Source organism: Salvelinus alpinus, chromosome 4, assembly GCF_045679555.1.
Source record: "Salvelinus alpinus chromosome 4, SLU_Salpinus.1, whole genome shotgun sequence".
NCBI lineage: Eukaryota > Metazoa > Chordata > Actinopteri > Salmoniformes > Salmonidae > Salvelinus > Salvelinus alpinus.
Genome location: NC_092089.1, coordinates 19,706,983 through 19,723,067, shown reverse-complemented (window position 1 = coordinate 19,723,067; position 16,085 = coordinate 19,706,983). Strand labels below are relative to the sequence as shown.

Here is a 16,085-nt window from a genome sequence, read left to right as displayed (position 1 = left end):
GTTTTTAGAAATTCTTGCAAATTTGTGAAAATGAAATACAGAAATACCAAATTTATTCTCACCCCTGAGTGAGTGATACATGTTAGAATCACCTTTCGCAGCAATTCCAGTTGTGAGTCTTTCGGGGTAAGTCTAGGTGCTTTTCTCACCTGGACAGTAAAATATTTGCACATTATTCTTTTAAAAATTCTTCAAGCTCTGTCAAGTTGGTTGTTGATCATTGCTAGACAGCCACGTTCAAGTCTTGTCATAGATTTTCACGCCGTTTTAAGTCAAAACTGTAACTCTGCCACTCAGGAACATTCAATGTCGTCATGGTAAGCAACTCCAGTGTATATTTGGCATAGTGTTTTAGGTTATTGTCCTGCTGAAATGTGAATTTGTCTCCCAGTGTCTGTTGGAAAGCAGCTTTTCCTCTAGGATTTTTATCCTAAAAGCCCCCTAGTCCTTGCCAATGACAAGCATACTCATAACATGATGCAGCCACCACCATGCTTGCAAATATGAATAGTGATACTCAGGGATGTGTTGGATGTACCCCAAACATAACGCATTATTCAGGACCAAAATTATTTCTTTACCACATTTTTTACAGGTTAACTTTTAGCGCCTTATTGCAAACAGGATGCATGTTTTGCGTTATTTTTATTCTGTGCAGGCTTCCTTCTTATCACTCTGCCATTTAGGTTAGTATTGTGGAGTAACTACAATGGTGTTGATCCATCCTCAGTTATCTCCTATCACGGCCATTAAACTCTGTAACTGTTTTAAAGTCACGATTGGCCTCATGGTAAAATCCCTGACCGGTTTCCTTCCTCTCTGGCAACTGTTAGAAAGGATGCCTGAATCTTCATAGTGACTGGGTGTATTGATACACCATACAACGTGTAATTAATAACTTCACCATGCTCAAAGGAATATTCAATGTTTTTTTATTTTATTTGTAACCATCTACCAATAGGTGCTCTTCTTTGCAAGGCATTGGAAAACCTCCCTGGTCTTTGTGGTTGAATCGGTGTTTATAATTCACTGCTCGACTGAGGGATCTTACAGATAATTCTATGTGTGGGGTACAGAGGAGGTAGTAATTCAAAAATCATGTTAAACACCATTATTGCACACAGAATGAGTCCATGCAATTTATTATGTGACTTGTTAAGCACATTTTTATTCCTGAATTTATTTAGGCTTGCCATAACAAAGGGGTTGAATACGTGTCGAGTCAAAACATTTCAGCTTTTCATTTATTATTCAGCTGTAAACATTTTGAAAAACATAATTCCACTTTGACATTCTGGGGTATTGTGTGTAGGCCAGTGACACAAAATCTAAATACATTTTAAACACAACAAAATGTGGAAAAAGTCAAGGGGTGTGAATACTTTCTGTAGACACTGTATTTGATCTGCTTTACAGTTTGGTATTACCAGGGTGATGCAAAGGAGAAGAACTCACCACTCGATCATCAGCAGGCGGTTAAGGCAGTCCTCCCCACAAGCCATCATTCCACGAGACCGCTCCTCCCTCGACAGCATAGAGCACTCACACTGCATTCTCTTGATGTCTCGATGAGACTTGTTCTTCTTCCTGTACAGATCAACAGAAATTCCTCAGTGGTCGTTTCTCTACAGTCAGATTTACTTCACCTTTATTTAACCAGGTAGGCAAGTTGAGAACAAGTTCTCATTTACAACTGCGACCTGGCCAGATACTTATGCTGAAGTCATATGATGATAATCGCTTTTAAATTCTGTACAACTAATTTATAAAATAAAACATTGTTTCGATGACTTTGCATGCCAACTATTGCAACAAAACTAAAGTAAAACAGATCACCGTTCAGTGGGATCCATTTCCTTAATAAGGTAAAAATGGCTTCATTTGCAGCATGTTGGTTCAGCAACTGTGTCTCCGTCCTCCTAACAAGTCCCTCAGGACTTGAGCAAAGGGCAGTCCCTCATCAGCCTGAATCTCCTCATCCGTTCTTTGGAGTCTTTGGGGAGCTCCCTTTCTGCCAGTCGCTCCCTTTTGCTAGCCAGCACAGGTTCTGCCTCGCTGTCCGAATCTGACTCCATTTCTGGCCGCCTTTTCTTGGGAGGACCCCTGCCTCTGTGGGGCCTTGAGTTGTCCTTGTCTCTGGGGGGTTCAACTACGGAAATATTCTCTGGAGTGGCGTTGACAGAGCCTCTGCAGTTGCTGCTTATTTCATGGGCTTGTACGAAGGCTAGCGAGCCTGGAAGCTTGGGACCATTGCATTCAACAGCTAGTCTACTAAGGCCTGCTGGTTTCCCCTCACTGTCCTCATCACAGTCATTAGTCAAGGAGTCAGGATGGACTTGACCAACAGGCTCCTGATAATGTGTTGCAGGCACATGGAGGTAGACCGGTCTGCAGGTGGGTTGAGTCGTAGTTGGTAGTTGGGTCCAATAGGCCCCATTGTTTGTCCTGTACACCTGCCCCAAAGAAGAGTTCCCTGGCTGTTGTGTGTTAGGATGCTGTTGGGATGCCCCGTAGCTGCTGTCAGGCTGCTGGTACGTACTGCTGGGCTGCTCCGACTGTGTGAAGTCCCAGCCCAGACTGCTGTTGAAGTCATCAGAGCTAGCAAAGTCTCCATGTTGGTAACGGGAAAGCATCCCGCCACCCCTGCCACTTCCATTATGCTGTGGATGCCCTGTGTCAGACTGCCTGAAGGAGTTCTCAAGGCTGTGGGCAGCAATCTGGCTCACCGTTGCGTCACCAATCTTTGGTCTCTCACGGGCACTGCTATAAGGATCCTTAGAAGGCTGGGCATCGGTGGCGTTGGAGCCCTCGAGCTGGCTGGTGCTATCGACCATGTTGCTCTGTGATTGATATACCATGATGTCATGTGCAGAGAGACTTCCATCAACACAAGGATTACTGGCCTGCCTAGTGTTCTCACACATGGCGGGAAAGCCTCTATGTCTCTGCTGAGGGCTTACCCTGCTTGGGATCTCATTCCTGTTCAGGTCACCCTCTTGGCCACTGGCCCTGTTAGCGTGTTGTTGACATCCTGGGCTAGTGCTTGGAGTGCAGGGAGACGCAAGCTTGTCTGTTGTGTCCGAGTGAGTCAGGGTGGAATTCTTTGGTACAACCACCACAGAGTGCATCCGTTTCACGGCAACACCGCAGTCTGAGTCCGACTCTGAATCATCAGTGTCACTGTCCTCGCTTTGGCCTACACCGTCCTGGCTCGACACTAGTGTCTTCAGCAGTTTGCTCTTGTGAGGGCCATCTTTAGGTTCCTCTTCATTACCATCGTCATTCCTACACGGCTCCCTTCTAGCTCTGTCTACATGTGAGGTATTATTTAAAAGTGAGGGATCGTCATCCATTTGGCTGACGTGGGGTTTGGTGTCTAAAAGGTCACTGCTGGTTTCACAGGTGCCTGGTTGTGCAGTTGGGTTTGTGGACTCTGATTGGTCGTTCCCAAAAGTTATTGGTGCTGAGCTGTGTTCTTGTGTGATAATAATTTCTTGCTTAATCGTCTTGGAATGCAACTCAGCTTCCCATTTCAGTTGACCCTTCAGAGACGGCTCTTCCTGGCTGACGTCTTTAGAAAACTCAATTCTCTTGACGGAGATGACCTTTTTCACAGCAGGTTTACTTTCTTGGGAAGGCAATTTCTGAGGATTATCACTGTCTGAGGTGTCTTGTCCAACAATATCCCAACGCGATTTTTTTGTTTTACCTCTGTTTTTCCTTAAACTAGAGTTCTGTTGTTCAGTCTGGTTGGGAAACTGAGGTTCAGGACTAGAGGGTTCAGATTTGAGAGGGACGTTTTTGCAAGACTGCATGTCGATATTCACATTTCTACTAGAACACACAGTATTTTCTGGTTTAGTGTTCTGCTTAGGGTGGTCTCTGACAGATACGTCTACTGTAGATGGTAATGACTTTGACCCAACGGAACCTTGAAAAACAGTCTTATCCTGGCTGGGTATTACTCTGTCATTACTGCAGGAAAAGCTAGAGTTGCTTACATCAACCCACTTCTCAGTGGATTCTATTTGGGGGTCTACATGCTGTGCATCTTTTGTTTGTTCAGAGCAAAGGCTTTTATTAACATTGTCAATGTCCCCTAAGGCAAATTTTTCACATAATTGGTCTCCACTAGAGTTGTTCGGAAAAGTTGCTGCCGAGTCATTCTGAACCTCAATGCAATGATGGATCTTCTCATTAACTAGATCCAACGCTGGTTCTTGCAATCTGTCAGTTGGATCACAATTTGAAGGTAACGACAGAGTTGGTTTTTGTAAGCCTTTATCTTGGGATGTGATGTCATTCATGTTGCCAACATCCTCCCTTTGGCAAGTATCTGCTAGATGGGAATCTGCTCCTGCTTTGTCATTTTTGCTCTGAGGGTGAGCATCAGAAGGGGTTTGTATCTTATTGGGACTGTGAAATGTGTCCTTTGATTGTTTATTCGTTTTCACTGATGACATGGAGGCAGACATTTGCTTAGAGTCTGATTTATTGGTGGAAGATGTCCATGCCCCTTCAGAGCCAGAAGAGCGGTCAGAGCCCTGTGACTGAGACTTCCCTTTGTGAGCTACCTCAGATTCACTATAGCTGCTTTTCTGGAGCCTTTTGTCCGATGTTTGAGAGAGGGCATGTGGACTGGAATGATTGGATCGAACACTGATGTCCGGCTTGTAGTGGGTGTTGGATTTCCTGTGATTAGGTTCTACATCAGTAGAGCACTTTTGGAGGGAACTGGAGTCAACAGTTCTCTTTGAGGCCCTCTCAGACTTAGAAGATTGTGTTATTTTATCTATCTCTGAATCTCGTTCAGATTTCGAGTGAGATGAGTATGACTTTGAATCTCTCTGCAAGCTAGAATGGGTGGATGACCTGCTGGAATCACTTGTTCTAGTCCGAGTTCTTCTGTGGTCATCTTCAGAGTCAGAGCTGTCGCCGCGGACTCTGCTGCTATCGGTCCGAGAGCGAGAGCTGCCTCTCCTCTCTCTGTACGGAGAACTTCTGTGACCTCCGGACCTCCGCTCAGAGTCGTAATATGACCGATCAGACCGTGATCCTGACCCTCTCTCGCTTCTAGATCTCTCAGATCTGGAGCGTGTCTCAGATCTGGAACTCGTCCGGGGACCTCTTGATCTGGACCTCGACCGACTCTTAGTCCTTCTGCGGCCTTTGTCAGAGCGGGATGACCGCGAAGGTGTGTGCTTTGATTCTCGGTCAGAGGTTGACCTTAATTCTCGGTCAGACTTGGAATCTCGGTCAGATTTTGAGTAACTAGAGGTTCTTTCGTCCTTCTCAGAACGTGAATTGTTAGAACTTTTTTCTGTTTCCTCTAATATGGAGCGAGAAGAGGACATATCTTTTGTATCCTTACTTCTACTCTCCAACTTTGCTGTGGCCTTGGGTTCACCTGACTTGTAGCTAGAAGACGTCTGCACTGAATCAGCATCAGATTCTGAGCCAGGGAGTGTGCTGTCCGACCGGGAACGGATTTGTATGTTTTCTGAGGTGTCTTGCGTCTCTGTTATACTGGAAGTGTTTACATCCACTTTCCCTTTGTGGGAGGAATCAGTCGGTTCCTTGAGACTGAGGTCCAGCTTCACATCAGATACACGAGTGAGAGCATTCTCAGAGGGGCCGTCATTGTCCATGTTCTGAGACTGGGGCGTTCGTGGTGGGGTGACAGTTTCAATTTTACCTGAAGATTCCATTAAAACCTGTTGCTCGGAAGGGGGTGGATCCTGTAAGACAACACTGGTTATGGGACTATCTTCAATAACAGATGCACTGAGAATCTGTTTCTTGAAGTGCATCTTTCCCAAGTCCACTTTAGGTTTGGGGACTGAGGAGACTGCCGTCTGAGGTGCAAGGATCTCTGCTACTGGTGTGGGCACCAACAAGGGTGGCTGCATTTGCTCATTTTTGCTTTCCGTATGCTGCCCTGCTCTGTCCTGAGGGAGTGAGGTTGTAGGTGACAGGACAGAGGGGAGTTCAGCAAGAGATTTTTCCTGACTGGGAGGGGCCAGGAATAAGTTCTGCAGCGGTTTCTTTGTCAGAGAGAAGCTGAAAGACACTTTCTGGCGACCCTGATCGTCCAGGTTCACCTTCCTCTTGGTTCCTTTAGGCAGGAGATGACTGGACAACATCACTCGAGGCGAGAGGCCTTTGAGTAAAGCTGCCTTGGTGAGGCCCTCAACCTTGACCTGTACAGGGAACAAAATAAGTAGATGTTACCATGACTATAATTTGAGGAGAAACTATTACAGTAAACCAAATCATATGACCGATCATTCATTTTCCCAAAGGTGATTTCTATGTTATTGAAATGGTCAAACTCAAAAAGATCCACAATAACTACACCAGCTATTTGTCCAATACAAAACAAATGAACAAAGACGTATTCATCGTACTTTTAATAATTGACTTACCGAGGTATCTCCTCCCTCTTCCCTGAGGTAACATTAGGAGAGCATGGGGGGGGGAAAAAACAAAAAAACAAATCAATGTAAACTATTCATAGACTTATGTTGCAACATCTGAAAATCCCTTCGACGCTTTAGCAATCACACAAAATGTATTATGAAATGTAAATCGATGTCCAATAAGGCAACGGTAAAACATACAAATAAAAGCAATTTCATGCAAAGATGTAGAACACACGGCCGCTTGAGGGATAGCCTGGTGGTTGGTGAAAAATGTAATGTTTAACGCAGGGGGTCTCATAGAAACTACAAAAAGGCCTAATTCACATTTATGAGAAAGTAATCAACTCTTTTGTTCTACTAGGAGGACTCAATATTGTCATGGTTTTCTTGACAGTACAATAAGCTGCTAGGCAACAAACTGGGTAACGTATTCCTTTAGGATTTGATGTTCTCTTTTTCCTCTGTGACCTTCAAAAGTCAGACCATTTTAAAATGACCTTTTCATGTCCACTTTAGTGTCAGTTCCTGTTATTTTAACTAATTATAAAACAGGATTGTGGTTTCATTCATTTGAATTTAGGTTTAGGCTACACCAATCACAAACCCCGCTCATCCTCCTGAAATAGGCCTATCTGCAATACATCATTATAAACATATTGAATTAGCTGTATTTACAAATATAAAAAATATTTTTAGAGTCAGGTTTGAATAGTTTTTATTTTATTTTTAACATTGAGGTAGACAATGTGTAAGGGTGGCAGAATGTTACTTGAGAAATAAGCTCTGACAAAAATAGTGCTGAGCCATGAATCAAAATGTAACTTTTTTTGTTATTACAACTAATTGACTGACGTCGGTTCAATTACTTGAATACAATGTAGTTTTTTGTGTGAGCCAAATGCGCCGTTTCTCAAGAGAAATCAAAATCATTCACAAGAGACATCAAGTCAAGAACTATGTGGGACGCTGGGTGAAGGGAGTTGTAGTTTTCATTATGGAAATATTCAACCTAGTTAAGCGCAGAAACGTGGTAATTAACTACAATGACCATAATCTATTGTGGCTGTTCTTTCTGGCTCAGACAGAGACGGATACACTTATGCCTGCTACTTTAGGTTAGATATACAGACTGCATGAGAGAGGAACGTACACAACGACAAGGGATAGAGACAGTTTGTGAAAGTTTGCCTTATATACTTTGAAGAACTAGTAGCAGGATTGTCAGAGAGCTTTGCAGCATACTTAGGCAGGCTAGCTAAATAAGATGACTAAAGACTGTACATTATGGGGAGCACAGAGACAACGTTAGATGGCCTGGCTGGCTGCTACTACCTGAGCAGAGCTGATGACTAAGGAATGAAAATTATAAAATAAAAACTAAGTAATATACACAACTGAAATATTATATTATTTCATAGTAATTTCATGTTTTTCTTCTGATTTCTACCCAATGTGGACCTGACAGAGACAATGGAAAATGTTCAATGCTTTGGCAATTGAATATTCACTATTTCCATTCCAAAGGAATTTCGATTGAAAAGCTCATTATTTCATAATGCACGTAAAAAAAAATAAAAAAATACATGATTATTTTTTTATTATCTAAACGACCTCAAAAAAGCACTAGTCGCTCAGGACAAAGACAAGAGCAATCTTAACGCATCAAGTGAACCCTGTCATCGTCTCTCAAGGACAAAAGATAGAGTCATGGAATCTTTGCACTCAGGTTGTGCACCTTTTGTCTGTTAATATTCTGTGAGGTTGACTGCTGCCATGGTGACCAAGACTTCTGAGTCCACACCAGGTCGGTTGAGCAAACAAACTCGGCAGACAGAGGCTGAAGCTTGAGTACACACTAACATCTATAGGACAGGGGCACTTGACATACTAGCCGATATCTGATGTAACCTCCCATTGTATGCAGAGAGAATACCCCCCGGGAAGAGGGGTGCTGAAAAGTCAGATCTGCAGCCACTTATAAAAATATAGATATTATCTAGCTAGCCCTTTTACAAGCTAGGTTGATAGAACACATTCTCCAGGTGACTATCATTGTTTTTATTAGGGCCCAATTACGACTGCTTAGACCGTGCTCACATTGAGTAATGAAATTCAGCAACTTTTCTCAAATAAGAAAGTTATGATGGGCACAAAGCACTGACAGAATGGGGTCAAAGTATAGAGTAAACAACTACATCAACCTACACGAGGCAGGTGCTTTTCAAACAGACGCCTTTCCCTAAAGCAGCACTGATAGTCTTTAGAACTGGAGCACTGGGACCAGATCAACATTCCAGAATTCAACACACCATGAATGATGTCATGGCTATTCATTGGATACACCAATGGACCAAATGACCAATAGGAGGGGAGGTGGGTGTCTTTTTAGATCCAAATGAAGTTGTTTAGGGGTGTAGTCTACTTTGCATGCATACATACATACCAATGCCCACCATTGAGGGTGACAATCTCCAAGTCCAGTGTTTCCCAACACCAGTCCTTGATTACCCCCAACAGCACATTTTTTTTGTAGCCCCTGACAAACGCACCTAATTCAACTCATTAAGGGCTTGGTGATTAGTTGATTAGGGTGCGTTTGTCCGGGGCTACAACAAACATGTGTACAGTTGGTAGTACTAAAGGACTGGAGTTGAGAAACACTGTCCTAGGCCCTAGTGTCACTTCAGTTAGCTAGCAAAGGGCATCGATTACAGACAGTCTACAGTGCCACTCTGACACTCCGTCAAAAGGAAAAAAAGATCCCTGTGTGTGTGTGTGTGTGTGTGTGTGTGGCATTGTCAATTTAATTCACAAACTGCAGCTGCACAGTGGTGTTATAGCAACTGTGGGCACCCAGTAGAAGCTGCTGGCAGGAATTGAACAACTATGGAGCAATAAGCTGCTGCAAGGTGATCACCTAAACCGAAATATAAACAAATACATTCAACTCCAACAATATAAACGTATAATCCAGCAGTATAAAGAATTAGTGATCACCAACTGAATATGGGTAGACAATTAGGGGTTGAGCTGCAACCATCTCTGTTATGTTTAAAAACATAGGTTCAAATCAAAGAACATCTGGCTGCCTTTGTTTACCTTATGACCACCACATGTTCAACACTGGAGGTTGCTTGTAACAAAGCTTTGACTGAGAAGTGTCCAAACAAGGCATTTGTTTGTGCAAATGAACAATTTAACCTTCAAACTGCACATTGCTGATATGCTATCAATTCAAGGGATTATGTATTCTGCAAATGATATTTACTGGAAGGACCAGCAGCATGCACACTCTGCAACAAGATAAAAATGAAGAAGAATTGGTGCTTATGCCAATGTAATGTATGAAATCTGAAATCACCCAAATGCTCAGTGATGTAATTCCTACAATTCTTACTAAATGCCATTAAATAAGAGTATGTATCACATAGACCCGTTTCCTCTGACCGTTGGTCAGAAACGACATGTCTGTTTAACTGCCCTTTCAATTTGGCAGAAAGAGGAAGCCATTCCTCGCATTGACATTCATAGTAGTCAGTGGATTGAAAGCAAGTGATTAGCTCATGATAGAGGAGCCGAGTATCTGTCTTGCGATATAACACCGTAGAGAAAAGAACACCATTCAAAAACATTATTCAGAAATGTTCTGACGCTTCCACTAAATCACATATAGCAAGGTTATCTAGGCTGGCTAGCTACACCAACAGCGAGAAGACAAGGCGACATGACAATATTTTCATCACACAGCTTGCAAATGTGGGGTAACCGATTAGTTTAATATGTAACGTTAACGTTACACAGATGAGCTCAACAACAGAGCCAACGGCCTCTTCTGTGAACTGGTTAACGTTAAATACGAACACAACAATGAATACACTTGAATGGCATGGAGTTTCTATAATTCTACTCCATAAGACCGGGTCTAACATTCTACAACGAGGAGTCGAGGCCTGCAAGTGAGGCCTGTTGTGGAGGGGGGGTGACCGAATTGGCTAACGTTAGCTAACTAAATATCCAAGTTAGCACAACCTAGTTAATAACCGAGTAATGTTTGTGTTGTAAACTTAACTGTCTGTTCCCAAAAGTAATGTGCACAACATCTTGCTAACTAGTTAGCTTGCAACCAATGCATTGTCCATTATTAAATACATCCAGCAACGTTAGTTAGCTAGCTGGCAACATTGGTGGCTAACTATACTTGGTTGTGTGAAAGATCTGGTTGTGTTAACTAAATTGAAGGCTAGCTGCCGGTGTACATAGGAGAGTTGAGATCATGTCGCATTAACTAAATACAACATGCCACTTTACCATAGTTAGCCATATATCATGAAACATAGCTATGTGGCCACAAAGGTACTCCAACACTAGTTTGTGTAGGAAACTAGACTGGAAAGCTAACTAACGTAGCGTGCATGGAAACGGTTAAGCTAACGTTAGCTGGTAGCTAGCTAGCTTGTAACTAATGACACTTTGGAAGTTGTGTGTATTATGGCAAGCCCAATCAATCATCAACAACAAAAAATCCCGAAAATAAGCCAGCCAAATACTCACTCTTTCGGGTGATCTGGGCCATAAAGGTCCCCCATCTTCTAACGTTAACCTTACGCCGACAACAAACAGCTCCGGCTCCCGTCTTGGCTGAAAAACATCAAGCACTGCGGACGTCAAATCCACACGGGGTGTTCGGGTTCGAAATTGTACCTAGCTAGCTAACTGTAAGTACCTAGCCTATTAATCAGAAAAGGGGTGCAAAGTTATGATTACTACTCAATTTGGTGAGGTATTCTAAAAATAAAGAGCCAGCTAATTAAACATGTATTTCTAGCTGGGTTGCACAATTTTGTTGGCTAACGTTATATTTTCTTTTGACAATGGCTACCTAGCTAAATGGCTAGAAATGCCGTACTACAACGGCGACTCCTCCCCTCTCGACATTCCATCATGACGATAAATATACTTTCAAAAATATATATTTTTAGCTTTCCCACTGTTTCCCACCAACTATATAGCTAGCTAATTACGTGCAGACTGGCAACGTCCAAGTGTCTGGAAGTTCTGCTTGTGGAACGAAGCTAACGTTTATCACCTGGCGCTCGGATTATTTGTAACAAACACCCCACTGTTTGTAGGTAGCCTACGTTCATGTTTAGCTAGCGATGTGTGATAAGTCTAATGTGATAGATATTTAGTTAGTTACTTGACATAGCTAGTTACCATACAAGCTCAATGTTTATGTAGAAGAAAAAAAGGATGTTCCTCGTGATTTGACTAGCTGGGGTTTTGTTCTGTTTATCAGAGCACAGTTGTGCTAGCTGGATCACAGCAAGACCATACTGATTGATGTCTGCAGTTGTGCCAGTGTTGGCCATTGTGGAAACCAGCTGGGCTTGGAATGGAGACTCATTACCAAGAGTGGTGCAGGCCAGAGCAAGCAGAATGACAGGTGATCAATTTTGAAAAAAAGTATCATTGCATGTCCATAGTTCACAGTACCATAGTGACTGTGACTTGAACAAGGTACTTGAACAATCCCTAAATAGCTTGTGAGTGATACCAGGGCTATATGCTAACTTTTTCCCCAAGGAGTACATGTGCTTCTAAATAAAAAATGTAGAAGCACAAATTTAGGAGCACAATGAAAAATGTTCAAGTAATACAGAGTTTATTAACAAACATTTTATTACATACATATTTATACTGGGCGCGTGTACTAAGGGACACACATCTGTGCAACAGCACATACCACCAAAATCACACATTGACCCATGGCTACTAGACGCAAAGGATATCAGTTGTCCAGCTGCTTTTGTATGTTGGCCGTCTGGCACGCTTAGAGGTCAGCCAGCGGTCCACGGCAGGAGTGGGATCGAACTCCTCGACAGGAGGCCCCTCCAGGCTGATCGTCATCAGGTTCTTGGTGGTAGAGACCCCAAGGCAGCTTCTGATTCATGCGTTCTATGCGCAGAGCCTCACACACTGGGCGGCTGAAATGGGCAGCACCAGCATAAGCTGCACCAACTCCAGTATGTTCTAGGGAAAAGATGATATCTTTTAAATCTTACCATTAACTTATCAAAACCAACCATAGAAGGATACCATACATAACCACTGTTGACTGTTAGTCTACCTTGTAATCGTGCCTGTAGGGGTCCTTTGTCAACATGGTCTCCCACATGCCACTGTAAGACTTGTTCTTGAAATTGTGTCTGACCAGGATGTTCAGCTCCTGCCACTCATCCTGGATTGCAGCCATATTGCACCCTGATCTGTAGGATTAAACAGCAAGTCAGTTTGCAAATATGCCAACATAATTGTCTCATATGGCAATGCAGTGTCAAATAAATTCTTATCTCTCTAGAGGCTCCTTGAATTGCCTCATCAGGTCTGCCACACCATCATCGCCAAAGGTGAGAAGGCTGGCCTGGTCTTCTGGCCAGGTGTCAGGGTTTAGCAGAGTCTGAAAGACTCCACTGGGGTCTGGACACCCTCATCCGTGGCGCCTCACAGAAACCTGGCTTTCAGATGTGCACACGCCGATGTAATAGCCCAACACTACGTACTCTTCACTCAGATAATGGCATAATGGCTTCTGTTCGTCCCCTTCATCTACTTAACAGAAATAACACACACACACACACACACAATGAAATGTCTGCCCATTTGTCTGTCTCCCATAAACATATTTTAAAGACTTCTCCACTGCATTTCCCTCCTTACCCTCAAATTGTTCTATTGGGCAACGAATACATTGATTCCCACACTGAATACATTGAATACACGAATACATTGATTCCCATGATTAATCTGTCTTAATCATCGATTTTACTAATCGTTTTCTCTTACATCCTAACAAGCTCTCATCCTAACACACCTGGAATCTCCTCTCATCACCCTGCTGCTGAGCAAGCATGGTCTGGATCTTCTCCAGCATGCCTCCTGCCTTTGCCCTAAGCTTTAGTGCTTCCAGTCTGGTCACTGTCTTCCTCAACTCTGACGTGGCTTGGGGGAGGATCAGGTCATTTCTTTGCAGGGTGAGGCTAAGTGAGGATAGCTCCTCAAACATGTCAGAGAAAATGGCAGAATACACACGTGCATTCTCCATTTCCCACTTTATCTGTTAAGTAGTGAGTAAATAAACTATCACCTGTAAATTACTTGATTCTGAAAGTTCATTTGAGTCTTGGACCTATTTTTTTATTTTTTTTAACTAGTGTTGTATTACATTTCCTGTGTAAAACTGACCTTCTTTGCACGCCCTTGAACTTCCTCTGTTGTTGATGTGTTGCAGAACGGAGTACTGGCCTTCGTCAGTGGCAAGGTCCTTGTCTTGTCCATGCCGCAGGAACACTTTGAGGGCTCTGTGGACATGGGGGATCCAGCGAGTTCCCTTGACGCTAGACGGTGTGCAAATTTACCATACCATTCCAACACTTAGCGCACACAGACACACACAGTATTGTTTAACATTATCTGCTAGCAAATAAAACTAAATCAGATAATTTATTAGTTACAAATATATGTGGCATACAGTGGATTGGAATTATATGCCCCCCTGCCTCTCTCTGCAGTTGGTCAATCACTCCCCCACGGTGGCACCATCTGCCCCGAAGGAGACGCACTTCTTCCTCCAGGATTCCTCTGGGCAAACAGCACGAAATGCGGCCTTGGTGGCATCCAAAACACCTCGAATGGACAACACAAAAAAACAATTATACAAAAGTATTTCTTTCAAAATAAATTCTATCTCCATTACGAATAATGATTAAACTTTAAACAAAAATAAAGCCTATAAAGAGAAACAATTTACCAATGGCATGGGAGTGTTCCGAAGTCTGTTGTCCGACCAAATTTGACTAAAGGTTCTTTCGCAATTTAGTATTGTATGTTTATCTTTATTTTCAGTTGTCTCCTTTTCTTCTCCTCAGACAGCAGCACTTGCCTCCTCAAGGCTGCTGACACGTGCTTTATGGTGTCTCCTGTCTCAACGGGTACAGATCTCTGCACTGGATATGCCGCCGCGAGATGTTATGTTTCGCTGCGCTATATCTCTTTTCAGATGCGGGTTTCCTGACACGAAGGACGAGTTCCCCGCCTGTTTCTGTCTTCTACAATATTTGCAGAACATTACATTGTTTTCTATCTCTAGCCATGGGTACATTTTGAGCCAATTCGCAATGAAACTATATGTTCTCCCTCCGCCGGCTACAGTGGACGTTGAAGTGACAGCGGGGGTCACGATAGCTTCGCTAACATTAGACGCCTCAGGTAAACCTTGTGAAGAGGCTTCATTAGTTGAACCTTGTGAATCCCCCTCGCCTGATTACTCTTTCTCCTCGTCTCTTATTCGCTTAAAATAAAATTGAATGGGCTTCATTTTTAGCGATGTCTGCACGTTAACTTACAGCCTATACCGATACTTTTTTCCAGTGTTCACCTTCCTCTCACTCTGACTGGACTGCGTCATCACTGAAAACCCTACTGGGGTTGGCGCATGCCGCTTGTGGAAAAAAAATGATAGATTACAACCTACGGTAATCTTTACTCGCAAACTGTGCTCGTAAATCATTTTCCCGGTTCGCACAAATACATTTTTAGGGGCAAATGCGAGTGGAATACTCGCACTGTAGAGCCCTGGATACCTTTTACAGAATGGTCTGAGTTGTTATGATACGCTATTTAAACCCACTAGGTTACAATGAGCATTGGGGCGAGGAGAGTAATAGTTTAGTGCAAGGGAAGCTGTGGGGGTGGAAGATGAACCTGCTCATTGATGCTCCGGCGGCCTGGTGGGGGCACAGAACATCGTGAGTCATCGTCTGGGACCTGCTCCACGGAATCAACCTGTTCCTGCCCTCCCTTGATCCCTGGTGGTCCAGGGGTATGGGGCTCTGCTCGAAAGACTAATGCATTAAGGGAAAGAATGTTAATTTGAATGCAGTCATGGGCTGAAAGACATTAATTTGGAAGGAATGAGGTCAGAGGTCAGTGAACTGTAATGGGGCAGCAGCAAACATCATAGACCTAGTGCTCCAATTAAACAACACAATGGAGAGTCTTCATCAAAATAGCTTTACTCATAGGAACTAACAGTGGTTTATTTGGGTTCTGGAGAATTGGCCCCTGATGGTGTGTGACTCAGCGATCTTCACAGAAATGTCCTTTATGCTGATAGGAAACGTCTAGTCATCTAGGCAGCATAACATAATTGGCGATGATGAGTTTGCTGACTGTTTGTGCTGTCATTGTTCCAGGCCTCAGTTCCAAGCTGTGTGAGGAGATCCGTGACACGTTTCGGTCACATTTTGACTGTATCAGTGGCGCTGCACCAAAGTGCAGAGAATCCCGTTCAACACTACAGCACTCTGCTGAGTTTAGCCTCACTGCAAAGGTATGTGTTTGTCTTCTTTGAGTCAAAAGTAGCCTTCGTTGCTCAATAATAGTAAACACAGAAGGAATACCAAATATCTAGTTTTGAGTCAGCCCTGGACCTGTATTCATAAAGCTTTAGTAGGACTGCTGATCTAGGATTAGGTCCTCCCTGTCCATAATAATCTGGTTCAACATCAAATTATATTTTATTAGTCGCATACACATATTTAGTAGATGTTATTGCGGGTGTAGGTAAATGCTTGTGTTCCTAGCTCCCAGCTCACAACAGTTCAG

At 43.2% G+C, this 16,085-nt stretch overlaps 3 protein-coding genes and 1 long non-coding RNA gene across 7 annotated transcripts in view; 1 reads left to right on the top strand and 3 right to left on the bottom strand.

Annotated features, from left to right (window-relative positions):
- The window catches only part of LOC139572957 (histone-lysine N-methyltransferase SETD2-like), a 36,399-nt gene extending 34,791 nt beyond the window's left edge, over positions 1-1,608 (bottom strand). The window contains exon 1 of the mRNA XM_071395858.1: positions 1,456-1,608. Coding sequence (XP_071251959.1) covers positions 1,456-1,553 — 98 coding nt within the window. The 5' untranslated portion in view covers positions 1,554-1,608. The remainder of the gene's footprint in view (positions 1-1,455) is intronic.
- A 323-nt stretch (positions 1,609-1,931) lies between these two features.
- Positions 1,932-6,710, bottom strand: LOC139572444 (histone-lysine N-methyltransferase SETD2-like). The gene is made up of 2 exons (XM_071395194.1): positions 6,426-6,710; positions 1,932-6,200 (listed from the first exon to the last, which is right to left on the bottom strand). The coding sequence occupies exon 2, from the start codon at positions 6,141-6,143 to the stop codon at positions 1,932-1,934; it is 4,212 nt and encodes a 1,403-aa protein (XP_071251295.1). The 5' UTR covers positions 6,144-6,200; positions 6,426-6,710.
- Positions 6,711-12,067: 5,357 nt separating this feature from the next.
- On the bottom strand, positions 12,068-13,031 carry LOC139572956 (uncharacterized). Its single transcript, XR_011674521.1, has 2 exons — positions 12,550-13,031; positions 12,068-12,452 (listed from the first exon to the last, which is right to left on the bottom strand). It is a non-coding gene; the product is annotated as an uncharacterized lncRNA (long non-coding RNA).
- A 286-nt stretch (positions 13,032-13,317) lies between these two features.
- The window catches only part of LOC139572954 (uncharacterized), a 33,963-nt gene continuing 31,195 nt past the window's right edge, over positions 13,318-16,085 (top strand). For all 4 annotated transcript variants that reach the window (XM_071395854.1, XM_071395853.1, XM_071395852.1 and 1 more), the window contains exons 1-4: positions 13,318-13,453; positions 13,711-13,823; positions 13,991-14,141; positions 15,674-15,810. In XM_071395854.1, coding sequence (XP_071251955.1) covers positions 13,331-13,453; positions 13,711-13,823; positions 13,991-14,141; positions 15,674-15,810 — 524 coding nt within the window. In that variant the 5' untranslated portion in view covers positions 13,318-13,330. The remainder of the gene's footprint in view (positions 13,454-13,710; positions 13,824-13,990; positions 14,142-15,673; positions 15,811-16,085) is intronic.

Coding starts and splice junctions, on each gene's coding strand:
- LOC139572444 (XM_071395194.1), bottom strand. CDS start 6,143: ATGTTGTCCAGTCATCTCCTGCCTAAAGGAACCAAGAGGAAGGTGAAC.